General features: G+C 50.4%; 1 protein-coding gene across 11 annotated transcripts; it reads left to right on the forward strand.

Moving 5' to 3' along the window:
- Positions 1–1,537: 1,537 nt before the first annotated feature.
- On the forward strand, positions 1,538–26,666 carry TJAP1 (tight junction associated protein 1). 11 transcript variants are annotated; one of them, XM_081140624.1, is made up of 12 exons: positions 1,566–1,610; positions 2,047–2,170; positions 11,644–11,780; positions 18,669–18,766; positions 19,895–20,020; positions 21,522–21,550; positions 22,270–22,431; positions 22,638–22,704; positions 22,940–22,969; positions 23,719–23,826; positions 23,924–24,007; positions 24,801–26,650. In XM_081140624.1, the coding sequence occupies exons 5-12, from the start codon at positions 19,922–19,924 to the stop codon at positions 25,896–25,898; spliced, it is 1,677 nt and encodes a 558-aa protein (XP_080996750.1). In that variant the 5' UTR covers positions 1,566–1,610; positions 2,047–2,170; positions 11,644–11,780; positions 18,669–18,766; positions 19,895–19,921; the 3' UTR covers positions 25,899–26,650. The 11 variants fall into 11 exon arrangements, with proteins under 11 accessions (XP_080996756.1, XP_080996759.1, XP_080996751.1 ...); XM_081140628.1 differs by lacking the exon at positions 22,940–22,969 and adding an exon at positions 12,670–12,743 and having other exon boundaries at positions 24,801–26,644; XM_081140630.1 differs by lacking the exon at positions 22,940–22,969 and having other exon boundaries at positions 1,538–1,610; positions 2,077–2,170; positions 24,801–26,644.
- Positions 26,667–26,946: the final 280 nt, after the last annotated feature.

Here is a 26,946-nt window from a genome sequence, read left to right on the forward strand (position 1 = left end):
ACACCTCTCTGCTCTGAAATGTTGATGAGCTATGGAGGGGAGAAGGACAGGGGAGCAGATGGAATTCCTGGACAATTGTTCCGGCTATCACCAGAGAGGACAGGCAGGAGGGAGCACTGGATAATTTACAGAGGAACAGATGCTGAGGCTCCTCCGGAACCATCTGGCCAAGAGAGGCCTGGGCTCAGGGAGGATGTTGTCTTTAGATCTGAGTAAACTCCTCGGCCTCCAGCCCACCCCATTTCCTCTACCTGAACTATAGCTTTCCCAGGAGAACTCTGCTCCCTGAAGACCCACCTCCCGAGTTCCACCTGGCTCTCATCCCACTCCTTTCTTTTCTGAGGAGAGGTTAAAAATACTCCAGAATAGAAAGTGTTTTACAGGCCCAATAAAACATTTTCTATTTTGTAGTATTTTTAACCTCTCTTCCCCACCTCTATATTCCAAACTTCCTCTATCACTCATCTCCATGCCATTTATTAGTTCAATAAACATTTATTGAACACCTACTATGCTAGGAATTGTTTTAGACACTGGGGCCAAGTGACAAGTGAGAAAAAGTCCCACACCTGCAGAGTTGGCATTATAGTGGGAGATAGTCAATAAACAAAGAAATATTTAATATGTCAGATATCAATAAGTTCTATGAAAGAGAAAATTAAGGCAGGGTAAAGAAGAGTGGCTGAGGATGCTGTTTAGATCGAGTGGTCAGGGAAGGCTTCTCAGATGGTGACATATAAGCAGAGACATGCATGGGAGTGAATATCTGGAGGAAGAACATTCCAGGGTCAGGGAACAACAAACCTAAAAGCCCTGAGGCAGAAGTAGACTTAGTGCCTTAGAGGATGCCATGCTATTTATTCATTAAGCATTTACTGTATGCCAGGTACCTGCAGGGGAATGGGGAATATGAAGATGAAATCAGACATAGTTTTCGCCTTGAAGGAGCGTCAGCTTAGTGAGGGATACAGCATGTAAACGAGTAAGTATAGCACAGGCTAGCAACAATGAAGTTGTATGCAAGTGCAAAAGGAGCACCAAATCCAGTCTGGGGGATTGGAAATGGATTTCTGGAGGAGGTGACAATTTGAGCTGAGGGCTGGAGGAGTAGGAATTGATAATGCAAGGGGAGAGGAGGGCTTGGGCATTTAAGACCTGAATACACAGGGCAATTAGGAATCTGAAGTCCGGAGGAGAGGTGGAAAATTAGGCTGGTGAATGTGGAAGAGGCTGGTTATGCGGATCTCTGCAGGACAATCAGAAGCTGCTTTTATCCTTTGGATGATGCGGAACCACTGCTAAGACTCTCCCACCAAATTTTTGTGCTGTTTTGTCCATTTTTTTTTTTTTTAAATACCAGAATCTTTCCCCATCCTTTCCGCTATTGCCCTACTCCCACTCCTTCCTTCTCCAGCGGCGGGGCCTCCAAGGGCGGCTCTTTGGAGATCCCTATCTTTGCGCTTAAACCGGTGCCCGGCCCGAGGCCACGCCCATCGCCACGCCCCCGGTGACGCACTGCGCCCAGTGCGTGGGGATTCCCAAAGCCGTGGCCACTCCCGGCCTGCCCCGCGAGAAGATGGCGGCTTGAAGGCAGCGGGTCGCGGAAGAAAGTTTGTTGTGGGATTGGAGTAGTTGGGCCGAGAGTCTGGAGTTCAGGGGAGGGTCGTGGGAACACTAGCATGGAGTAGGGCGGAGGAGGGACTAGCGCGGGAGCTAAGAAGAGGAAATGGAATGGTGGAAGGTTGGAGGCAGAGAGAAAAAAAAAGAGGGAGATTGGGTAGGAAGAGAGGATCCAATGGCAGCCCTGGGGGAGGGGTCCAGGGCGGAGGAGCCAGAAGTAGGTGTGCAGTCACCAATTGGAGGGGAATTTTTAACCGGAGAGTAAAGAAACCTGGAGCTTGTGGCCGAGGTCCGACTGTACCAGGCCGGTGGGAGAGGAGCATAGTGGGGAAAGGGAACCAGAAACCTGGAGGATGCTGGGCAGCTTGGGTAAGGAAGGAACTGAAGTCAAATGACCCTTCCAGACTTAGATCAGCCTTTCCACAGTTTCTATAGAGGCATCTGCCCCAATTTCAGCTGAAGACTCAGGGGCCCCAGGGACTGGAAGAATCACAGTGCCTCCTTGGAAGAAGAAGAGGTAGCGACTTGCCCAACCCCAACCCCAGAGCGGGTAAGGTGGCCTCCGGTGACAGGCTGGCATGCTCCCCCGAAGCAGGATGCATGGACTCCGAATGATGCTGAGAATCATTTAATCTGAGGAGGGCGCTGTTCTATAGAAGTTGCCCTTTGCCTGTGGTCCCTAGATTAGTGTTCTGCTTGGATTGCATGCTGGTTTTAGAGTCAGATGTAGAATTGAACCTTGTGTGCCTTCATCCGTGCACGCAAACGTGGATGGGCAAGGGCCTAGAGATCAGGCTGAAAATATTTTAACACATCCCTGTCACAAGCATTTTCTTACATGTTCACTGTATCTTCTTCAGTCTTCCCATCACATCTTCAGTTTGGCATCCTGCCTGAAGTGGAGATTTGTGGGTGACAGATGGTGGGGAGTCATGAGAAAACAAATTTATGGTGTTCACTACCATTTAGGTACCTGCTGTCACCAACTCCTGAGTTCACTCTTGCAGCATTTCTACTTCTTTTGATCTTTTCTTTTGGTAAGGGCTCATTAGTATCTTGGGGGTGTGGATTTGGTGGTAGATCAGGTCAGAGGAAGAGGAAAGGCAGGTTGGAATTAGGGAGAAGAATCCAGATCAGTTTATGGTAAGAGGTCAAGCTGACTGGTGTAAAGCTCTGGGAATGTTTATTACATAACTCTCTGAGACCCCTGATATTTGAGAACTGCTTTACAGCCTGGACCAGTGTTGTGATGGAGGGAAAGGATTATGGAACTTGCCCTTTCTCTTCTGGTAACTTGCTTCTCTTTGTGTTCTCTCCATCAAACCACATTTTAAAAAATCAGTTTATTAGCCAAACTAAGCATGGCTTTAGAGATAGTGGACTTGGGATTGAAGAAAAAGAAAGGGGTCTGGAGCCACAGAAAGCAGTGAATATGGCCCTCACTTGCTTTGATGCCCTATGGTTAATCCCAAGCCAGAGTTGGGAGTAAGCTTCCTACTGAAGCCTGTTTCAGGGCTGACATCTGCTTCATGACCGGACTAGGAGGTCTGGTTTGATCTAGGACACCTCATTAACCATCTCCTGAGCTTTCTGCTCCCATCCCCCAAAAGGAGTTTGACTCCAGACCAACCCAAATCACTGTTCCTAGGCCAGCTTCAGTATCTTCAGGTACCTGAAGCACTGATGCTATTTAGCTGTGACTCCATTAGAAGGTTAGGAACCTTTTCTTTCTGAGGACAATTTGTGGATGCACCCTTGGAAATTGTCATCAGCAAGCAGCAAGGGCTGTGTGGTGAGTGCACATACAGGTTAAGAGTACTGACTCTGGAGCCAGACTGTTTAGTTCATATCCTGGCTTTGCCATTTGTAGCTGTGTAACCTTTAAAAATTACATAGCTCTCTGTGCCTCAGCTTTTTCTTCAATCAAATGGTTTGGTAAGTATATCTCATAGGGCTGTTGTGAGGATTAAATAAGTTAATACACAAATGCATTTAGAACAGCACCTGACCCTCAATATGTATTTGTTGTTACAATGCTAGTCAGATCTCAGCACTAATTTCTGCTTCATGATGGAACCTGGAGTCTGTGGAGGACCTGTACTGGTTCGGGCTGCTATTCTGATGTTAGAGAGATGAAGTACAGCTTTTTGAACAATTTAAAGTGATGTTAAGCCCTGGCTGGTGTGGCTCAGTTTGTTGAGCATTGTCCCATGCACCAAGAGGTTGCTGTTTCAATTCCTGGTCAGGGATGACATTTAAAAAAAGGCTCAGTTACCAAAGCCAGATTACTGGTCAGGACACATGCCCAGGTTTCAGGCTCAATCTCCAGTAGTGGGCATGCAGGAGGCAGCTGATCAATGTTTCTCTCAAATCAATAAAAACATTTAAATAAATAAAATTGTTGTTAAAATGCCAATGATTTCCTGCTGAAGCTTTGATTCTGTAGAATTATCTTCTTTGCGGTTGAGTGATGATAATACTAATAGTGTTTATCAAGCACATTTTATGTGCCTGGCACTGTTGTGAGTGCTTTAAATGTATTAAGTAATTTTTATAATAACTGTATGAAATAGATACTGCTATTATCCCCATTTTACAGATGAGTAAATAGAGGTGCAGAGTGGTTAAGTAATTTGCTCAAGGTTACTGAGCTCATACGTGGCAGATCTGGGATTTGATCCCAGGAAATCTGGCTTTGGCAACTGAGACTTTTTTTTTGGATTTAGTATAAAGTTAACTTTTAAATATAACTAGTGGTAATTTGTATCTCTTTGTTTACCATAATGGTTAGATGTATACTCACATTGCAGTAAAATTTTTTGATTATTTAAAAAATGTTTTAGGAGCTGAGCTCTTCATCACAGCTCTCTCCTTCCTCTCAGAAGTAATAACTGGTGCTGGGACCTTGGTGACAGAGCCCTCTGTGCCATGTTAGCCAAATCTGGACTCTCTCTTCATGATTCAACTTGGCCTTTGGAAAACCTTGGGCCTGGGTTGGATGAGCAGACTGACATTAGGATCCACTATAAGCATGGCTTAAAGGAATGTGTGTATGTGTGTTTGTATATTAATGTACATGTAAATATAAGGCTCATTTCTGACTTTGATTACTGACATGAGCAGTTGAAGTAGCCATAGTGTTAAATTCATGGACAGTCTGGATGCATCTTTCTTTTAAAAATAGCAAGTAGCAAACAACACAGAAAAAAAAACACATGGCATTTTAAACAGTTCCCTCCCACCCCCTAGCTTAAGAGGAAAATGGAAAACAAATGTGCTTCTGCTAAGGCTTGTTTTACTGAGGAGGACCCTGGCTCAGTGCTCAGTCTTTTTACCTTTAGCCAGGTAGAAGGCCTCTGTGCAGCCTTGAGGCACAGGTGTGCCCAAGGTTTGATAGACTGGCTTTCCTTTGCCCTGTGTTTAAAACTCACTCTTCTTCTCCTTCTGAGTCATGTCCTGTCTAATTAAGTCACCCTCAGGGCCCATCTTTTTCTTCAGTAAATGACTTTCCACCCTGCCATCAGAGTAGGCACGCGCCTGGTGTCTAACCAGATTTCAGGGAATTGGGGGTTTAGGAATTAGGGCTTTCCCTGGGAATTCCTACCCAGCCCTGTGATGAAATTTCTATTTGTCGTGGCACACGTGATTTGTCAGTCTCTGCTCCCTTCCTCCATTAACTTAGGAGCCATGTATCAGGATAGTGTACTTTATCTTGTGTTGCAGGCAGCATGCTGAAACGTGTTATCGCCATCGAGTACATCTTAGTGTTTTGGTAGATAGAAATCCTCAGACTTGGATTCGAGTCACATTTTAGCAAATGATTAAACTGCAGGGTGAAGTCGGATGGATTTTTGAGTTGATTCTCCCCTTTACTGTTTTCTTTTAGATGTCTAAGTCAGTTTCTTCTCATAACACCCCTTATTCATGTATTATCTTTGAATATAATACTTTTACATCCTTAACACCTCATTTTGAGTGCCAAGGACCTCTAGGTAAACCAGGCCTTCATTTCTTACCTGGATTCAGTCTCTTAACAGCGCTCTGACCTTACCTCATTCTAGCTCCTGGGCATCTGCAAGTGTTGGTCCTGCTGCCGGGGATACATTCCTCCTCCTCCCTTTCCTTTTTGTCCTTCACATCTTAGTTTAAATGTCACTTCCTTTGGGACCTCACTCCCTCTTAGTGCCCTTCTTCTGTGCTTCTAATACATATCCTGTATTGCAGTTGCCTGTTTACTTGTCTGATTCTTATAAGACTGTAAGTGCCCTGAGAAGAGGGGCTGTATCTTATTATTGTATTCTCTTGTTTAGGATAGTGCAGGGTGCAGAGTAGGTGCTTTATAATGCTGTGGTGCATGCAGAATGAATGAAACGTGATGGGTAGTCTCTCCCAACTCTAGTCTATCTTCTCTGCTGAAATTATTTTCCTATGAAAACACACATGATCTCTCTTTCCTTAGAAATGCCATGGGTTCCCCCATTTTAGGATAAAGTCCATACTCTTTGGCTAGACATGCGAAAAGGTTCTCTACACTCTGGCCCAAACCCAAACCTCTAGCCTGAGTTGCTGCCGCTCCACTTCATCTGTCCTGTTCTTCATTGCTCCTAAATTTCTTGCCTCGCCTGAACCTGTTGTGGCTGGCCATCCATTTACTTTATTCTTTGCTTGTGCACTGTACTCTCTCCATAATACTCACCATGTGGCTGAAACTCTGCTCATCCCCTAAGACCAGCTCCTCTGTCACCACCAATGAGAAGACTTTCCTGCTTTCCTTTCCCCCTCTTGGCCCCCACAGCCCTGTGTTTGAACTTCTTTTCTGGCACTTACCTTGTATGGTGAGTTCTCTGTTTACTCGTTCATCTCTTTCACTGAGCTGACCCCCTGTAGAGGAGTGACTCTCCCTGATCACAGGGTAGGGGTGGTCGGATGGGGGAGACTGGGAGGGTGGGGGTATGTGGAGAATTGGGAGTGGGTGAGCAGTGTGATAGAGTCTGATTTTGGAGCTAGGCAGACCTGGTTTAAATCCAGACTCTGCCACTTATCAGCTGTGGGACTTTGGGCAAGTTGCTTAGCCAGTAGAATCCTTGGTCTTGTACCTTATAATGTGAGAATGGCATTATCTTTCATGCAGGAATATTGAGCATTAGAGGTAATGAGTTTACATCATATAGCACAGTGCCTGGCATATGAAAGATACTCAGTAAATTTTGTTGAATGAACAAATTCCATTTTGAAAAACTCAATGTATAAGGAAGGCTTTGTTTTATTCAAGCTAGAATAAGTCTTTTGCTTTCTGCCAGGTAGCCAGGAACGTTTTTGAGGTGGGAGTAAAATTGAGTCTTCTTTCTTGTGATGAAGCAATAAAGAAGGTGAGGTTGGGGACATTGTCAGTGAGTAGACTGTGCAAAAAAAGATTGTTAATGCTTCTCCACATGCTTGTGTTGTAATGACTCCTTTGACAAGTCATGACATGCATTCGAGATTGGTGGTGACTTTGGTGGATACAGGCGGGGGCAGGTAGATGGTGGATTTGTAATATAGTTAAGGCTGTGGATGACTGGATGGTGTGTTTGAGGATCCACGTCCCCTGATGTTATTTTTTTTCTCCTGGTGTTTTATGAATTGAAGTGTTGGGTGAAGTGTGGTGAACACATCTAGGTGTTGAGGAAGCCAGACTTTTTGGGCCTAGTTTTCGTAGGGCTTTGATGATCTTGTGCCACAGAACCGGTTTAACTCAGATACTCCTCAGGAATGGGGCTGGTAGCTGAGAGAGTTGCTGTCCTTTCTTTGCCTTTTTATTTTTATTTATTTTTTTTTTATTTATTTATTTATTTATTTTTTAAAATATATCTTTATTGATTTCAGAGAGAGGAAAGGAGAGGGAGAGAGAGAGATAGAAACATCAATGATGAGAGAGTCATTGGAGATTGAGCCCGCAACCCGGGCATGTGCCCTGACTGGGAATCGAACCCCGATTGCCTGGATCCTAGGTTGATGCTCAACCGCTGAGCCACTCCCGGCCGGGCTGCCTTTTTATTTTTAGTGTAGTTGATGCGGGGTAGTTCTTAGGACACCAGTTCCTAGCAGACACCAAAGGAAGTTATTTCCAGAAGTCTAGACCTCTTAATTGTATAATGCCAGGTGGTACCCCAGTGGGAGTTTATAATCAGATGAGGAAGATATGTCTGAATCCTCAGGAGGGCAGCCTTCTTGTCTGGTCCTTAAACCCCTGCCCCAGTCAGGTACCTCTCCTGGTGCCCTCAAAGCACACACTGTACTCTAATACAAGTGACTATTAATCTGTCTCCCCCCAACTAGGGACCCAGTCTTCTATCTCTTAAGCTGCTGAGGGCAACGGTCTTTTACTGAAGGCACTTAGGCCCTACATAGTCGGTGTTGAGCTCTCCTGGCTACTGTGACCCCACCCAGTCCTTCCTCAGGGAGACTGGAGCAAATAGGATCTATCTGGCAAAACCTTCTGAATGTGTAGGAAGGAAAGTCCTGCATAAACAAAAGTGATAGTATTAATAGCATTACTAATTATTTTTTAGGGTTGAGTTAATGTGGTTAAATGATCTTTCAGGTGTTTGGCTTCCGCCTCTCCCCTTTCAGCCTTTTTATTTCCCCAAGCCAGCAGGACAGGGTTAAAAGAGGAGGTGAAACACCACATATTTTTTTGCTGAATTAGCATCTTATAAAAGGTCTTTGGCTGCTGGCATCCTCTTTGTTATTCATTAAGCTTCTTTTAGTGCCCCTGTAACCTCCTTGCTTTTCTTGTTGTATCACTAGTCCTATCTAGGTGTGCTCCAAGCTCACATCCAGGACTTGCTGCAACCTTGTTAATGCCTAGATAATCACAAGGATGAAACCAATAGCTAAGGGGAGTGAAGGATTTTTCCCTGGGCGTTACTCCTTGTCTCTTGGTTTGGGGGTGCACATTGCAGCGTGACATGCCTTCACTGATGGCATCTTGGCAGGAGTGATAAGCTACATTGTATGTTAAGCAGATTTGAGAGGAGACTGGGTGAACCAGCAGGACTGGCCATGAGTAGAAGAGTGGGACCTCTTCTTTGTTAGTTACTATCTCAGAAGTGGCAGCTGTACTCTCAGTGGCATGTGGAATCCATAAAGGACATGACAGAATTATCATGGCTTTTCTGTGGCTCCCTAGAGAAGACAGCTTTCCATGCTTTGACTGGAATTGGAAACAGAAGGTTCTTTCCCAGTCTATGGTCTTGAGCAAGTTACTTGTCCTCTCTGTCACTTCAAAATGGGAGAACTCCACCTGTTCTGTGGGCCTCATTAGGCTACAAGGATTCAAGGACATATCATGGAAGGGAAAGCTCTTCCAGAACAGTAAAGGCAAGTGCAGATGGAGGGCTTTTGACTCTTTGTCTAGGAATTGTATGTTTTTATCATAAACATAAGTCCTTGTATAAAATACCAACCATACAGAAAAATACACAAAATAAAAAGTAAAAAGACACCACCCCCCCATGCCCCTTTCTAAACCCTTTCCCCCCCCAAATAGGGAACTATCTAACGGTTTTAACAACTGTTAACTATTTATCATGTATCTTTCTAATCATTTTGTGTCCTTCTAGACATTTCTAATAAGGTATTACTTATAAAATAAAACTCACCCTGGCTGGTGTTGCTCAGTGTTAGAGTGTTGGCCCACAAACCGAAGGGTCGTGGGTTTGATTCCTGGTCAAGGGTAGGTACCTGGATTGTGGGTTTGCTCCCCGCCCGGACTGGGGGCGCGTGCAGGAGGCAACCAGTCGATGTGTCTCTCGACATCAGTGTTTCTCTCCCCCTCCCTCTCTCTCTTCCACTGTCTCTGAAAAGCAATGGAAAAATATCCTCAGGTGAGGATTAACAACAAATAATAATAATAATAAACAGAACTCATTAACAATACATACTATTCTTCAGTTTGCTCTATTCACCTAACAAGTTACCCAGGGTCGAGTAGTCCCTGTTGGAACCTTTGATGAGCCTGGTTGTAGCCTCCTTCCCAGCTTGGGGGTTCCCCTGGGGCTCCCTCCTCGGGAGGGCGGAGAGGCTTTACTACAGGTTCCAGCCAGAGTGGCCCCCTGGCTATCTCGAAGGGATTGATTTTTATTCTGAGCTGAAATTGTACGGCAGGAGTGCCCTGGAGTGGGAGTCAGGATGGATATAAGCCTGATGTGGGCATCAACACTCCATCTTACGCCCGTTTTTCCCCTTCAGTCCTCTATCGATAATCTTTGGCTGGGAGGGAAGTAAAATGACCTGATTTTTCAACCTCTGTTTTAGTAAAGAGAAAGTACCTGGTTTCAACCTTGTATTAGCCAGGTCACTTGCTGCTCTACCTTTTGAAAACAAACCAGACCCAGCTGGTGTTTTTTATTATTCTTATTCTTATTATTGTGGGTGAGGATTCTGAAGGTGGCCTGTTCATGGCCATGCTTGCTTTTTTGTTGTTGTTAATCCTCATCTGAGGATATTGTCCTTTTGATTTTTTAAAAAAATGTATCTTTATTGATTTCAGAGAGAGGAAGGGGGAGAGAGAGAGAGAAAGAGAGAGAGAAAGAAACAACAATGATGAGAGAGTCGTCATTGATTGGCTGGCTCCTGCACACCCCCGACTGGGGATCAGGATTGAGCCTGCAACCCCGGCATGTGCTCTGACCAGGAATCGAGCCTGCTACCCTGCAGTTCACCGGCCAAGCTCTCACCATTGAGCAGCACTGGCCAGAGCTTGGCTGTGCTTCCTTATCAGTCCAGGGAAGAGGTCAGAGGCCACAGGAAGAATTCCTTCTCTTCTAGATGGTTATCTCACCCTCCACAGTCAGGCCTTGGCCTTTTGAGCTCTGGGCTGTTATCACAGCAATATGGGGAACCCACTGAGTAGGCAACTGGAAGCCTATTGGAGGCTTTTTCCTACCTGTGTTAATCATTAACCTTGGCTTGGGAGAAGGGCCAGGCCCATATGTGGGGCCAGGGTGGTCACTGTTCTCCCCTTTCTACCCCAAGTCATCTTATCATCTGCAAGGCTATCCAGGCAGAAGGGAGAATCCCTCCCTGTTTTTTCCCCTGACAGCGTGTTGCCTTTCTCTTTTAAGCATGAGCAGTATTTGCTAATTGCTGAAGCTTTCCTATCCTACTGCCCCAGGATAGGAAAGCTTCTTGTGGGGTCTCTGGGGTTCCACTGTTGTGGCTGCATTTGCCTTGAGATCTGTAATCCAGGGCATGTCACTTTCCTTAGGGTGGTCCTGGAGGCTTTGGGAAAGTGTTTTCTGCTGTTTCCTGGGCTTGCTGTGATGGGAATGCCGGCCTTTCTGGTCATTGCTCATTCTGAGGGCTGGACTAGTCCCTGTTGGAGTCTGGGGAGCCTGGCTATAGTGTAGCCTTTATCCTTGCTCTGTGGGTTTCTCTGGGGCCAGCTCCCTGGGAAGAGCCACTCCCCTGGCCCTTTCAGAAACTCAGAGGTACCAGTGTGCTGCCCCTTCCCTTGATTGGCCCAGTGCTGGGCTGGGTCACACACTGCCCCATTGTACTGTGCCTTCGATGCAGCTCTTGTTGCAGTGTCTGATCCCAGGGCCAGTTCTCTCCCAGCCCCTTTCCTCAGAGCCTGTGGGAGATGGTGGGTGGACTCTGCTAGTACAGGCGTGGGATGGGTGGCAGCTGCATCTGTGGGTGGCTTTGTTTTTACAACCCAGCTTTCAGGGCTCTGGTGTAGCCTGGCATTAGTGTTCGGGGAATAGGCGAGAAAGGAGCTGCCCCCCACTGGTAGCAGCTACCTTTCCACAACAGCTGAACTCTCTGTTGATCAACCAACCAGAGAGCCTTGTTACATGGGGTCAGTGAGCTGGACTCACTGGGTGGCAGGGGAGTGCTATACCTTGCCTGGCATGATTTCTGGGTGGGAGAAATTCCCTGAGTGTTGGTACTGAGTCCAGAGGCGCCTTCCCTGTCAGGAGCTGCAGTGTCTACCCTAGGCATCTGCAGCTTGGCATTCCTTCTGTTCTCTCTTTGCAGCTCCGGAGTTGGGAGTTGGGCTGCTCACAAACCAAGCTGTCTGTTTATATGGAGTGCCTGGAGGGTGTCTGCCATGAGTCTTTCGCTAACTGTGCTAACCAGGAGAGCTGGCTGGCTGGGGAGAAGACACTAACCCTGTGAGTCTGACCTGGGCCAGCTAACCTACCCTGGGAATGCCACCAGCAGTGCCTGTGTCCTCTCTCCCTCCCGCAGTCTGGCTACCTTCTGCCCCTAGCTTACTTCATGCCATCTCCTCTGCTCTCTGGTCCTTATTACTGGCTTCCCTCCATCTTCCCAGTCTCCTTGCTTTGGGTGGGGATGTGCCCCCTTCACGGCCAGGAGAGGAGGGTTTCCTAGGCATGGACACCTGCCCATCTGCCAGCCTGCTGTGGGACTTGGCCTCCCCTTAGTCTGTACCATGCCTCCCAGATCTTTCTTAAAAACAGAATTGGGTCAGTTTCTGTTTAATATGCCTTTAGCACCATGGAGTTTGAGAATGTCCCTCAGTTAGCATGCTGTTTCTTTTCCTGCCTCAAAGACAGATGGAGATTTTCTTTTAGACAGAGTAGTATCCTCCCTTTTTCAAGAGGGAAGATTGAATGGTGTCTCCGTTATTCTTACCCCAGGATAATAATTTAGGGTTAGCTGCAAAGTTCTCCTTGGGGTTGGGGAGGTTGAGGAAAACCTTGGATTAGTTGTGGGAAATTCCCTGGGCAGAAGAGTGAATCTACTTTAACTGAAAGCTGGAGCCCAGAACCAGGTACCCATCTGAGATGTAACTCCCATTGGTGACTGTCACTCTGGGAGGTGGAGTGGGTGGAGTTTGGCCCCCCACTGCCTTCCAGGGCTGGAACTTTATTTAGGTGGACTTTAGCCGAGAAGAGCTGAGAAGGGTGCCATAGCCCAAGGGAGCAGGACTTGCTTTCGATTCCACAGTGGGCCTAGGAGAGGCTGTGGCCTCAGATTGGGAGGCTGGTGCTCGGCCTGCCATGGAGAAGCTCCTGCCACACTCCCTTCTCCCTCTAGGCTTGGAAAGGAGAAGGGGGTTCTGGAGATAACAGGAAGGCTGATTGCTTGGAGCTCCCTGGTGTTGTGCACAGGTAACCCTTCAGACAAACTCTGTCTCCAGCCTCTGGAGGCTGTGCAGTATGGGGTAGGCTGGAGAGGGAAATGAGGCCCTCAAATTATTCTTTACCCTTGGGCTGGGAGGGAAAAGGCAGTGAGTGGGCGGTCCACTGGCATGGGGTGGGAGTGTGTAAATGTGAGAACTGGTAGGTGCTACTGAGACATTTAGAGACCCTGAGTTAGAAAGCTGGAGAGGTTTGTGGCTTGGCTCTGCCAGGAAAGCCAAAGGAGACTGGAGGAGAGGCTTAGTTCAGGACCACCCCTCACTTTGCTCTTCCAACTTAGGAGAGGGCATGGGGACTACTGCCAAGTGCTGCTTATGATCTTGGGGATTTTTTGCCCTCTCTTTATGAGGGGAGGGTTTGGTTTGCTTGGATCAGCATCAGTAGTTGTCAACCCCTTTGTTCCTGTCTAGTGTTTGCTTGGATGAGGTCAGGTGATAGACTTGAGTTATTTGCTCAGGTGGGGAGCCAGGTGAGCACTCGAGGTCACCAGCTTTAGTTCTGAGTCCTCAGGATTACTCTGTGGCAGAATACTACCCACCCATTTTGGCTATTAAAAACCTGTCAGTCTGTTCTGCTTAGAGCAGGCATAAAGCCAGGGCAGGGCCGCAGGCAGCTTGTCCCAAGAGGGAGAGATTGTACTTGCCCAGAGGGGTGGCAGGCATGGCTGTCAGAGGGGCAGCAGGGCTGGTCTGGTCACAGACTGGCATCTTCCAGCCTAGTCACCAGCCCAGAGAAGAGCCTTCCCAGGCCCCACCCCATGAGCTGCTGGCTGCTTGCCCGCCACGCGCCCAGGATTGCTGAGGGCTTTGCTCATGTATCTCAGGAACAGCTGCATGCCGGAAACTGGGGGCTGGTGGCACTCAGGAGGGGCACCCACCCGGGGGTCAGTGTGGGGAAGGCTGAGCCCCAAGAGTTCTGGTAGGATCTGCTCACTGTGCTGGAGGACTATTTTGCTGTTCACTGACAGTCCAGGTGGAGAGGGGCCATATTAATGGTAGTGGGGACCCCTGCCCAGTCACCTGGTTATAGGGCTGGTTTGTGTCTCTCTGCCTCAGCTGGAGTCATAGCCTGGATTTTAGGGGCTTGTGGTGCAGCTTCCACTAGGCTTGTAGAGTTCAGACTCTACATACAACTGAGAACAGTTAGCTTTTATTTTATTTATTTAAATCCTCACTCAAGGATATTTTTTCCATTGATTGTCTAGAGAGAGTAGGAGGGAGGGAGAGAGAGAGAAACATCCACTTGTCACCTCGCGCACGAACCCTTACCACTGGGGCTGAGGATTGAACCTGCAGCCTTTCAGAGCATGGGCCGACACTCTAACCACTGAGCAGCACTGGCCAGGGCAGGACAGTTAGCTTTTAGCTGAGGACAGTTCCCACAGAGGTAGCGCTAGTTCCTGTGTCATCAGACATGCATGTTTTAGCAGTTGAGTAGGAGCTTTAGGAAGGGCTTGTATTTATTTCTCTTATTTATATCTTGCCAGGTTCCAAGGGAATTAAGGCAGTACACAGCACAGCTGGCATATTCTGAAGGGCTGGTTTTCCTTTCATTTTAATAACAGCAGTGATTCCTGACTTCCATTTGACTTTTCTTGGGTGGGTTATGAAGAAGAGCCCTAATGATTTTGGTGGTGATGTGTGGGCTCTTCATAATTGAGAACGTTGGGTTCATTGACCTCTCAAAGTGTCCCACTTGCTTGATTCAGTGACATCTGTGAGCAGAAAGGTGTATCATTGGTTCGTAAGTAGTCTGAGCCCAGATAAACTGTTGGGGCTGTAATTTCCTGAAGAGAGCATGGGTGATGTGGAGAGCGGGGGTGGCAGTCCATCTTTCTAGGGCAGGGCAGCTGAACCTGGCAGTAAAGTTGTAGGGCAGAACTTGGAAGCTGGAGAAGACATCTGATGGGGGAAGGCAGAAGTTTGAAAAGCCAAATAGCCACACCCATTTTGGATTTAATCCATTCTCCCTCTGCTGGGCCAGTGTTGAAGGGGTGGCCTCTGAGCCCTCAGAGGGGTGCTTGGACCTCCTTTCCTCTCCTGCGTCTTTGACTTTGCCCTGGTCCTTGGGGAATCCCATAGAAAGGATGGCAGAAGGAAGTGAGCGGGTGTCCTTGGCTCTTGAACGTGAACTTGCTGTTGCCTCCTGTGGGTGTCTGCTGGGAGTAGGAGTAAGGATAGTGGTTTGGAGAAAATCAGGATTCTGAAAAGTTTTCTCTCTATCCTGCTCCATCTCCAGCAGCAGTGATCCCTGACCACAGTGGAAGCCCCTGGTCACATTCCCATACTTCATATCCACAAAAAAGGAGCAGATATGAGTTCCATCTCCTGGTTAGAGTAACGCTTGGCAAATTTTTTGTCCTTTGATTAAAGGATACTGCTCACCCAACTTCTGACACACATTTCTCCTTATATCTGTCTCTGTCTACACTCGCTGCTCAGCTGTTCAGGGTCACAGTGTAGGTTCACTGTGCGTGAGAGTCCCATTTCTAATGAAAGCAGACTTTGTTCTCTGGAGGCAGCTAATCATGCCCCATGGGCTGTAATCAGGGAGAAGGTATTTAATACAGGGCAGGCGGCAACAGGCGGCCTGCACCGACTGGCAGATTGCAACATGGCAATTAGGAAGCTATCACCACCCCCCCTCCACCCCAGCAGATATGGGGTTGAGTCTCTCCTCCTGATTTTGAGTAAGCGAAGAATGAATACTATGCAGAAGAGGAAGGAGGGGGCGGGTTGGTGGGGGGCAGCGAGGGGTGAAGAGAGCTGCCTTTTCTTCTCACCTAACCTCCCTGAGATGGGGAGGGTTTACTGCTGCTCTGGGTGTCTCCCTCTACAGTGCCTGCAGGTCCAGCCCAAGGAGCCTCAGACCAAACTGGGTCAGCCAGAGGTTTTATTGTACGCCTCAGCCTTTCTTTCAGAGCACAGCTGTACTTGCAGTAAAACCCAGCATGTGATCTGGTAGCTCCACATCCTTAGTCATCTGCCCCATTCCTTGAAGCTCCGGTAGTTTGGAGTGAGATTCTTCCCTGGCAATTTCTAGACCTCCCAGAGGACCATTTTCCAGAGCTGGGCACCAGGAGGCCCTAAAGGCTTGCTTGCTTGCTCATCATGGCCCATGGCCCATTCTGAACTGCCAGCTGCTTTCCCTGGAGGCCTCCTTTTCTCCATGCAGGGTTGGAGTCTTCCTTGGGCTGAAATACTACAAGGCCACCTGGGAACCTCTTGGTGGAGATGTGGCCAGTGGAGGCTGTACCTGGTAGCTGGACTTCCTGGAGGGTCTGCTCTGCTGCTTTTCAGCTTGCCTTTCTTTCCCCAGCCTCTGGGCCTGGTGTCCAGCTGCTTCCTGTTCTGTTCTCCACTCTACCTGGCATTGTTTTCCCCCTGGGCCTGTCCTTCCCTGGAGCGCTTCTAGTCAAGGACAGCGGCCTGCCAGGCCCACTGTGTTCCTGTTCAGTGCTGGCATTGTGGGCCCCTATAGGCTGTATCTGGGGCACTTAGCAGATCTCAGGAGTCGGAGCAAGGCTCTGACATGCACTGGTATTTATGGACAGAGGGCAGGTAGTGGCACAGACTTTCCCTTGTGGACTTGTGCTGGGGACACTGCAGGCTCCCTGGTGGGCTGTCCCCTTAGTGGGCATGGCCTTCTGCTTCCCTAGTTGAGAGTGGTTCCCCTCCCTGTGACATGCGTGAAAAGAGTAGGCTCTGGCTGGGGGAGAGAACCATTCCATCTCCCCACCATTTACCCCAGAGAGTCCGTGTCTGCATTTACTCCCCATCTCACTGCCACCCACATCCACGCTGTCTGCCCCCTCAGCACACCAGACTATCTGGCTGTGGAAGGCCTGGGAATATGTGCTCTGGGGCTGGGGAGTGGGGACTTGAGGTCAGGACAAGGCAGGATAGCTGTAGGATCTGTGGCAATTAGAGTGAGAGCTGTGGAGCGTGGAGTGAGGCCACTCTCCTTACAGGTAGAATTACCAGATACCTGAGCAGTCAGTGTCCTCCCTGTCCACTGCCCATACACATGTCCTGGAGCCTAGAGGACAGTGTGGGCATTGGCAGGAATAGGGTAGGGAAGAAAAGAAGCAGCTGAAAATAGAGGAGGGTACACAAAGGGGCCTGCAGGGACAAAGGGGCTACCCAGCTGACTGGGGATCACATGAGAGCAGGGGCCTGGATTCTCTATAGAGAAGGGGAGAAGGCAAAGGCCAGCACAGGAGCCTCCCCTGGCTTTTATAGAATCTCTTTGGCCACATGTAATGCTTACTTCTGTGTCTCTGGCTCTACCCACTTTTCCAACTCAAATACACCCCTCTACTTATACACCCTGTGTATCAGAACCCAGGTACCCAGGCTGGTTTGGGTTTTCTGGGCCTCTTCCCCAGGCCATAAAAGTGCTCACCCTGGAGCCCTCTGAAGGGGTAGCCCTGGGGAACCTGTAGGGGTGACTTGTTTGCTCCCCACACCCTAGGAATGTACTGTCCTTTCAGGCCCGCCCGGATTCCTGTGCAGAGAGTCAGCTTGACACAGCATGCTGCTTATGCCCTGTGGGGACACGTTCTGCTTCACCATCAAAGGGGTGGAGGTTGGCGGCTCGTGCCTGCTGTCACACCCCAGCTCCTCCAGAACCCCAAGCCAGAGACCAGGCTGTTCAGACAGAAGAGGGAGGCCACTCCTGCTTCCCCACCCTCCCTACACCCTCACCGTTCTTCCTGCCTCAGGCCCTGTTGAAATGTGACAGGAGTCATGGCCAGGGCATGTCCCAACAGCAGGAGCACACGCTTTAGCCCACAAGGCTTCCTTCAGCCCCCAGCTCTGTTTAGGTGGAAGGCAGCAGGAAGGTTGTTTATGCCCAGGAGGCCACCTAAGGTTACTGCCTCCATTGGTCCCTGTGGTGGCTGCTGCCCCCCTGCTGCGGTCTAGTTTATTACAGGTGGGGGCAGAGCTCTGAACCCTGAGAACCTGGAGGGAACCACATAGGTTACGCAGTCCAGCCCCCTAGGGCAGATGAGAAAGGCTTACCTAGTGAGCAAGAGCCACACAGGGTGTCAGAAGCATCACTGAGTCTGAAACTCCCATGTCTCAGCTCCCTGGGCTTGGGTTTTCTACACCAGGGTTTCTCAACCGTGGCACTGTCAACACTGTGCTGATAATTCTTTCTTGAGGGGGCGTCCTGTGCATCGCAGGATGTTTAGCAGCAGCCCTGGCCTCTACCCACTAGATGCCAATAGCACCCACTCCTATTGTGATAACCAGATATGTCTTCAGACATTTGCCAGATAGATATCTGAGAAGGGAGAGAGGGGGGACCAAAGTCACCCTGTTTGAGAATCATCATTGCTCTAAACTGCTGCCTTTTTAGATTTTCTCTCCTGTACCTACCCCTCCTCATCACAAAGTCTGTTTACCACCATTGTATACAGAGGTAGTCTTTGGGCTCCTGGAAACTGCTAGGAGCTTTCTTTCTAGCATCATCTTGCATCTTTTCTAGGCTTTTTCCTGGTATTCTCTTGTGTAACCCATGTTCTCCAAACCTCTTACTAGTTTCCAGACTCTGAGAGGCCTGGGAGATGAACAGGACAGATGTGGGGTAGGATAGGGACAAGACAGGACCAGACCTGTTTCAGAATTGGGCATGTGGGTAAGCTGAGACCATGAACACATACACAGACACATGTGACATTATTCATGGAAAAGGCAGGAGCTCAGTGCTTCTAGTCCTCTCACACCTCTACCGCTTCCCCCTCTAACCCCCTGTCCCATGGTTTTGTGGCTGACTCTCCCTGGGGGAGGGGGGGGCCTTCCAGGTCCTAGACTGGGCAGGGTGGCCTGTGGCACTGACAGACAGGTGGCTGACACCTGGTTTCCCCTTTCTTCCCTTCTCTGGTTTCAGGAGCTTTTGGCTAGAGGAAGTGGAGGGGCCGTGGGATGCGGAGAGCCGAGGGCTAACTCCTGGACAGCGGAACAGAGTGAGCTGCTGACAAACAGACGGTATGTCCCTGTGAGGCCTGCACCCCCCATGCGACTCTCTTCTGGGGAGGCTGGCTGGTGAGGGGGCCAGCAGGTGGCCCCTCTTGTTGGGGGGCTGGTGAAAGGAGAGTGGTGGAGGCCAGTGGGGCTTGGCCTTCAGGGCTCTCTCAAGCTCAGAGACCCCCACTGAGGAGCCTGGGTTGGGTGATTATCCTCAAACCCTTACTTTACAGTTACAGTTATATATATATAAATTTAAATATCTTTATTGATTTCAGAGAGAGGAAAGAAGAGGGAGAGAGAGAGAGAGATAGAAACATCAGTGATGAGAGAGTCATTGATCGGCTGCCTAGCCCACAACCCGGGCATGTGCCCTGACCGGGAATCGAACCCTGATTGCCTGGATCCTAGGTCGACACTCAACCGCTGAGCCACGCCCAACCGGGCCAGTTATATATATATATATTTTTTAAATATATCTTTATTGATTTCAGAGAGAGGAGAGGGAGAGAGAGATAGAAACATCAATGATGAGAGAGTCATTGATCGGCTGCCTAGCCCACAACCCGGGCATGTGCCCTGACCGGGAATCGAACCCTGATCGCCTGGATCCTAGGTCAACGCTCAACCGCTGAGCCACGCCCAACCGGGCCAGTTATATTTTTTAAGCTAACATTTAATGACCATTTCCTAAGTGTCAGGTACTATTCTTAGTGCTTTATATAATCTTCACAATAACCCTAGGAAATTGGTGCTATTCTCACCCCAGTTTAGAGTCGAGGAAGCTGATGTATAGAGAGCAGTTTTCCCTTCCAGGTCTCCTTCTGAGCCCCCAAAGGAGACTAGTAGGCTGCCTTCAGACTCTCTACTCACTCCTTGGGCAGAGCATACTCTTTCTAGTGCCCAGGCCCTAGGTTCTGCCTTTCCCACCTCTGTGTTCCTATTGGACCCATGCCCCCCTTCAGCACTTTCCTGACTCCTTGGGCACTGACATTCCAGAATCCAGCCCTTCTAGTGACCCCAGCAATGCCCAAGCCTGCCTGCCTGCCTGGTGGCTCCTACATATGTCCCCTTTTACCATCCTTTTCCCTCAGTCCAGAGGCCACTTTCTCTCCTTTCTGAGTCTCCTCCTTCCTTGCTTCTCCTCAGCAGGTCGAGGAGCCCTCACCTCCCAGAATGACCAGTGCAGCCCCTGCTAAGAAACCCTACCGTAAGGCACCACCCGAGCATCGGGAGTTGCGGCTGGAAGTTCCTGGATCTCAGCTTGAGCAGGAGGTCAGCAAGACCGGTACCCCCACCCTGGCTGGCAGAGGCAGGCCTCTGAGGCTGGGTGTCTGATTGACTTCACCCGCCCGAGTTGGGTGAGAGTATGGCATTGCTGGTGGGGACAGTGTAGGCTCATAGAAGCCAGCCAGGAGCACATGTACACATGTCAGGGAGCCCCAGAGTCTTGGTAGCTCTGTAGAAATGGCCCCACACATGCAGTTGTTCTTTCTGCAAGAGGGAACCCACCAGACCGGGAGGTCGTAACCTGCTGGAGGCTGGGGCTCTGTCCTCCACTAATGGAGAGAGTTGTTTAACCTGCGGCCCCTCTGGGGGCTGTGGGGAGGCGGTGCTCCAGCTACTTCCACCAGACCAGCTGTTCCTCACTATCCCCAGAAGTCCGGCCCTTCCTCCAGCTTTGCTTTGTTTGGCTGACATTTGTGAAATCCATTAGTTATTGTCCCTCGTTAAGCTCACTAACAGCAGGAAACGAATGCTGCGGTGGTTTATTCTCCTTGCTGCTGGGTTTCCCCCTGTGGCAGTGCATGGAGCGCATTACAGAATTTGAGGGAGCGTCAGCAAATGCTGAGCATCAGGGTACCATGGCCACTTCAGTCAGATTCAGGGCAGAGATGCCATGACTTGCCCATTTCAGCTCGGAGAGCAGTAAATAAAAAGTCCAGGTATTGTGCTAGGCGCCCTAATTTTGTAGATGAGGATACTAGGGCTCAGTCAGGTTAATATAACCACTGTGTGGTAGAAACGGATCAAATCCAAGTGCTAGTGGCTCCAGAGTCCATAGTCTGGGTCACCCACCACATTTTCCTAACCCTGACTGGTTTTTGAAGCAGTCAGTTCAGTTTGGAGTGACATTTCCCTCTAGCCATAGCACGTGGCTGCTCTGATTTGTGTCTGGCTGAGCCCTGACTCTTGGGCCATGACCAATGTAGGGACTTGGGGAGGCTAGGGTAGGAGGTTAAAAGCAAAACCAGACACTTCACTCCTCAGTCAGGATTACCCCAGCGGTTCTCCTTCGTCCACACACTTGTTCCTCCCAAACCTCTGTAAGGGCCTGATTCTGCCTGATGGTCAGAGCTCGGGGCCCTACTATATCAGCCTGATTTCTTTACTTCCCTGGAAGGTCTCTGCCTTGCCTGTAGGTTTCATAGGATCCCAGTGAATGGCTGAGAGAGGCTCTCTTTATCCCTGGGAGAGGTAGCATGGGTACCAGGACTTACTTGCAATTGGCTCTAGGCCTTTGAGCTGTTGTGTGTAAGGGTGAGGGTTGAGAGGGGTTCTTGAATCTTCTAGTTGGCATGGGAAGAGTGATCTAGGCTTTCCTGGGAGTTACTGGATTGTCTCCATCTCTATAGGGCACTTACTGCAGCCCACTTCTGCTGAGAGAGTCTTTGGGCTTCAGAAATGGCTCTTTCCAGGGCTTTTTGGAGGGTGGGCCAAGCAGGAAGCCAGTAGTCTAGATCTGAGCCTCAAGCTTCTGTTCTTTTGTGCCCAGGAGTCCCTGACTGACGCCGAGAGGATGAAGTGAGTATCTGCTGCCCAAGAGCCTGCCCTGCTTCAACTCTGTCCCTCTTAGCTCCAGGCAAGGCTCTTGGTATAGTTGGGCTTTTCCTTGGATTAGGTAGAGGTAAATGTTCAGTTGGGGTGGGGTGTTTTAGCGATTCTGGGAGGAGGCTTGATGTGGATATTCCTTTGGAAAAAAAGGTTTGTTCCATGGGCTGTAAGAGAGCCTAGAATCAAGGAGGGGATGGCTCTGAGGGCCTGCTCTTGCCAGCAAACCCTTCCCAGCTCCTGGCTCTCCTGTGCCAGCTGCCTCCCAGGAGCCCTTTCTGTTAGCCACGTGAGGCCTCTGGAGAGGAGGGCAGTGCTGGGCTGGATTTCTAGGAGATTAATAATGGAGCAGGCCGATTGTGCAGTGGGGAAACTGAAGCTGGGGGCTTGATGGCCAGCTGGCTTGGGCTGTAACCAGAGACAGACTGAGAATTGTACCCCCGCCCAATTCTGTCTTCTCATTCTTTTCCAGTGGGGGAGGGGTGGACTACCATCTACTATCCCCTCTACCCCCCTCCCCCCCAAGCCAGGCTGTGGTCTCAGGGCCAGCAGGGCTGAGTCTTAAGGAGTCCCCTGCCCCTAGTTGCCTGTCTTCATGTCATCCCTACTCCATCCTTCCTGACCAGCCTGGGGCTCCAGGGCTGGCCCTTCTCTCTTTGATGCCTCTCTGCCCTTGGCCCCTCCTCTGCCAGGCTGTTGCAGCAGGAGAATGAGGAGCTTCGCAGGCGCCTAGCCTTGGCCACCAGGCGCACTGAGGCCCTGGAGCGTGAGCTGGAAATTGGGCAGGACTGCCTAGAGCTGGAGCTGGGCCAGAGCCGCGAGGAGCTAGACAAATTTAAGGACAAGTTCCGCAGGTATGGGAATGAGGGACTGGGACACACATGCACACGTCTCCCCATTCATTGGGGGTTAGCTGGAAGAGGCCTCAGAGGTCATCTGATTCTGCTGAGAAAACTGAAGTTCAGGGAGGAGAACGACTTTTCCAGCATCCCTTTTGGAGACGCTGAGCAGGGCCTGAAGAACAGGACCTTGACCCAGCAGTCTGCCTTGTATTCTACAGGCTGCAGAACAGCTACACAGCTTCCCAGAGGACCAACCAGGAGCTGGAGGACAAGCTGCAGACGCTGGTAATCTGTCTGGGAGGGCAGTTTGGCTGGCACTGTGCTCACAGCTTAGCAGGGGGCTAGGACTTGCCAAGGGAATGCCATTCTGCCCTGGGGCTTGGGGAGGGGGGAGAGGGTAGTGGGGGAGGGGACTGCAGCGTGCTGTGCAAGTCAGGACTGTCTTAATGCTCACACTGTTTCTCTTCTCTCCTCGTCTTCCCCTCATGCTGCCACCGTTGCTGCTGCACTCTCCTCTCAGGCCTCTCTTAGCCACAGCTGGATTTTTGCAGTTGCGTCTGAGTTTGTGTGTTTTCTCCCTTGCCCTGGCCTCCTCCTCAGCTGAGATCTGGACTTGCTGGGGCCCTAGTCATTTCCCTCTGCCCACTCCTGTCCTCTTCCTTATGTGAGGCCTGTTCAGTAGTCAGTGCCTCCTTCCTGGGGGACAGCTGGGAGCCTGCTCTTGGCCCAAGCAGAGGTACTGATTGATGTCACCACTGAACACTCACAGCTTCTCGGCTGCAGTGGCAGCAAGCCCAAGCCATTTGGGGGAAGTGGGCTGTAGATCCAGCCTATGAGCTGAAGATCAGAGGCTGCTTTTGAGCCTGCACTCCCTCCCAGCTCAACTAGATAATCTCACAGGCTCCCCCAGCTGCCACCTAGCCTCCTCCCTCCTCCTCCCTCCTAGCCTGGTCCTGGAAACAGCTACATACATAGGCTTCAGTGCTTGGGTTTGCACAGTATCACCTCTTGGGTACCAGCCCCTTGCCTGGTGTGTAGAGTTCCCTCAAGGGATGGGCAGCCTCTTACACTGCTGGGCCCAGGTGACAGCAGGTCGTGCTCAGAAAACCCCCGCTCCACAGTCAGCCTGGAGAACAGGAGAAGTGTCTGGTCTCCTTTTGTCTGTCCATCGTCTGTCTATTCCATGTGCCTTGGCTGCCCTAGCACTTGTGGCTTCCTGTGTCTCTGGGCTGGGAGGAGGGGAGGGGGAGGAAAAGCTGGCCGGCACGTGGGCTGGGTTCACCAAGTCTTGTGCTTCAGATCAAGAAGGCTGAGATGGATAGGAAGACACTGGACTGGGAGATTGTAGAGCTGACCAACAAGCTGCTGGATGCCAAGAACACCATCAATAAGCTGGAGGAGCTCAATGTATGTGTACTTCCGGGGCCTTCCTCACCTGTGGCTGGCTTTGTCCTGACCCAGCCCTTGGGCAGGGCTGGACTCTGAACCATGTCTGTATGTGCAGGAGCGGTACCGGCTGGACTGCAACCTGGCTGTGCAGCTCCTTAAGTGCAACAAATCCCACTTCCGTAACCACAAATTTGCTGATGTGAGTACAAAACCCACCCCAATGCCAGTCCAGCCTTTTTAGGATGCCTCTAACTCCAGTTTCTACACCTCTCTCCATCCTCCTGCCTTTAACTACCCCTTACTGCTTTGCCTTCCCTTGGCCTCCATGTTTCCTCTCAAGCCAGTCAACTCTGTCACTGGTTTGTGTCCTGTATGCTGTCAAGGGCTCATCACTAGGGCTGAGGGCTGGCCCTGTTGTTGTTTTTGGGAGAGACGGGGGGGGGGGGGGGGGGAGACGACGACCCAATTTCAGGATCCCCTGCAGGAAGGAAGGGGTGGCCAGAGCTATCAGCCATAAGAATATTTCAGCCATAAAAATATTTCAAGAGTATTAGGCCCAACTGATACCCTTACTCCAAGGGGCAAACTCTAGACCCAAGATCCACAGGCCCAAGGTTGATGGGGCCTAAAGGAGGAATGGGAACATTCCCAAGGCTGCTGGTTAGTACAGAGCCTCAAACTTATGTCTGGTTTGGGCAGATGACACTGCTAAGATCGAAGAGAGAGAGGTTTGAGAGCATGTGGAACTCAGCACCGCTTCTGGGTTCAGATCTTCCTGGTGTTAAAGGCTTCAAGCTATTTTGTCCCTACTGAGCCTCAATTTATCTGTGAAATGAGGACATACCTGGGCATGCTATAAGCACAGGAGACAGCAAAGTGCCAACCACACAGTGGTACTTGCATGTGGTAACCATGACTTTTGCCATGAGTCAGCCTATCTGAGGTTGGGATCATTCATGTCTCTCTTCCCTTTTCCTGCTCTTTTACTCCAGCTGCCCTGTGAGCTACAGGACATGGTTCGGAAACATCTGCACAGTGGTCAAGAGGCTGCCAGCCCAGACCCTGCCCCCAGCCTGGCACCAGGGACTGTCGTACCCACCTCAGTCATTGCCCGGGTGTTGGAGAAGCCAGAGTCTCTACTGCTCAATTCAGCCCAGTCAGGCAGTGCTGGGCGCCCCTTGGCTGAGGATGTCTTTGTACATGTAGACATGAGTGGGGGTGCCCCAGGTGACCTAGCCAGTCCCCCAGTCCCTGGCAGCCCCATTCCCCAACCCAATGGGGAGTGCCACTCTTTGAGCACTGCTGGGGGCTCCCCAGATGAGGAGGTATCTCTGCCCGCCTTTGAGAAGCTGAGCCCCTACCCCACCCCGTCTCCACCACACCCTCTGTATCCTGGCCGAAAGGTAATAGAGTTCTCTGAGGATAAGGTGCGAATCCCCCGCAATAGCCCCCTGCCCAACTGCACTTACGCTACCCGCCAGGCCATTTCCCTGAGCCTGGTGGAGGAGGGGAGTGAGCGGGTCCGACCTAGCCCAGTGCCCAGCAGCCCTGCCTCAGCCCAGGCCTCACCCCATCACCAGCCCAGCCCAGCCCCAACACTCAGCACCGCAGCCAGCTCTGCCAGCTCTGAGGAGGACCTGCTGGCCAGCTGGCAGCGGGCATTTGTGGACCGCACTCCACCACCGGCCGCTGTGGCCCAGCGAACAGCCTTTGGACACGATGCACTCCCTGAGCTGCAGCGCCATTTTGCTCTCAGCCCCACTGACAGAGATGAGGAGGTTCAGGCCCCTTCTTCCCCACCCAGTGAGAGTGGGCTTTTGCTGCCAAGAGAACCTGACTCTGACCTTCCCAGGGAGGAAGAAGAGGAAGAGCTGAACCTGCCCATCAGCCCCGAAGAAGAACAACAGAGCCTGCTGCCCATTGATAGTGGCACAGAGAAGGGGCCTGGCACTTCCCACACTGAGGGCAGGACCTGGGCACTTCCCAGCTCCAGCCGCCCTCAGCGCAGCCCCAAGAGGATGGGGGTGCACCACCTGCACCGCAAGGACAGCTTGACCCAGGCCCAGGAGCAGGGCAACCTGCTCAACTAGGGCCCCTGCTTGCCTTCCTGTCACTGCTACACTGGGATTGCAAGGAGACCTGATCCTTGCAGCTCACTGTCGCCTACCCAGCCCAAGCCCTTGAACTTGTGTCCCTCTAGGCCTGCACAGCTCTGTTCCCTGTGCAGGGAGGGTCAGGCGGTGGGCCACACCAGGCCTTTCAGCCACATTGGCTGACTGGCACCAGCTTGCCTCATGGTTTCCCCCTTTTCTTCTTGAAATATTTATTCTCCAAAGGTAACATGCAGCCAGGGCTCAAGACCTTTCTTCAGATCAGTCCAGCCCAAATCGGGCTGTTCTGGGAAGCTGAGCACATCAGTGTCCAGCTTTTCACATCAGTGTTCACCCTCCACCTTCCTTTCAGAGCCATGAGGTGTTTGCTTTGTTTTGTTTTTTGATGGGAGGGTATCATTGGGATTATTAATCTCTAATTTCTATTTTCTACTAACCTTTCTATTTTCCATCTGTTTCCCTCTCTCCCCAAATCCTCTGCACAAGCTGTTGCCTTCACGGGGCCTGGCACAGCATGCCCTTGGGTGAGGGAGAAGGCTGACTCAGGGCTCTCAGCAGTTTCCTTCCTCCCTCTGGAAGGGAGTAGAGGGTGGGACTCAGGGGCCTCAAGCTGGGCTCTAGGTGAGGCCTGGCCCCCCTCCCAATCTTGGCTCTAGACTGTTACTCCCAGCTTTGGGAAATTTTCACATCAATGACTATTTTAAAATAAAACTATTTTACTGTTATGGACTAATTTGTCTATTAATGACCATTCTGCTCCCCGTTCTTGAGTATTCCCAGTCCCTGTGATGTCCTACTCTTTGCTAGTGATTCTCCTTTGCCCCACTCTGCCTGGCCTTCCCTGCGCTCAGAGCATCAGGCAGTGGGAGAGGATGCACCTTAAGGAAACTTGATGGGGCCCCTGAGTCTCCCCTTGAGGTAGAGTCCAGCCCAGCTCTGGAGGTAAGCTGTGTACCTTAGTTATATCCTTATAGGGCCTGTGTAAGGTGTCACCTCAGGATGGTAGGTCCTAGAAGCTGGAGGCCTG

The sequence above is a fragment of the Miniopterus schreibersii genome (assembly GCF_964146895.1).
Source record: "Miniopterus schreibersii genome assembly, chromosome: 6".
In the NCBI taxonomy this organism is placed as follows: Eukaryota; Metazoa; Chordata; class Mammalia; order Chiroptera; family Miniopteridae; genus Miniopterus; species Miniopterus schreibersii.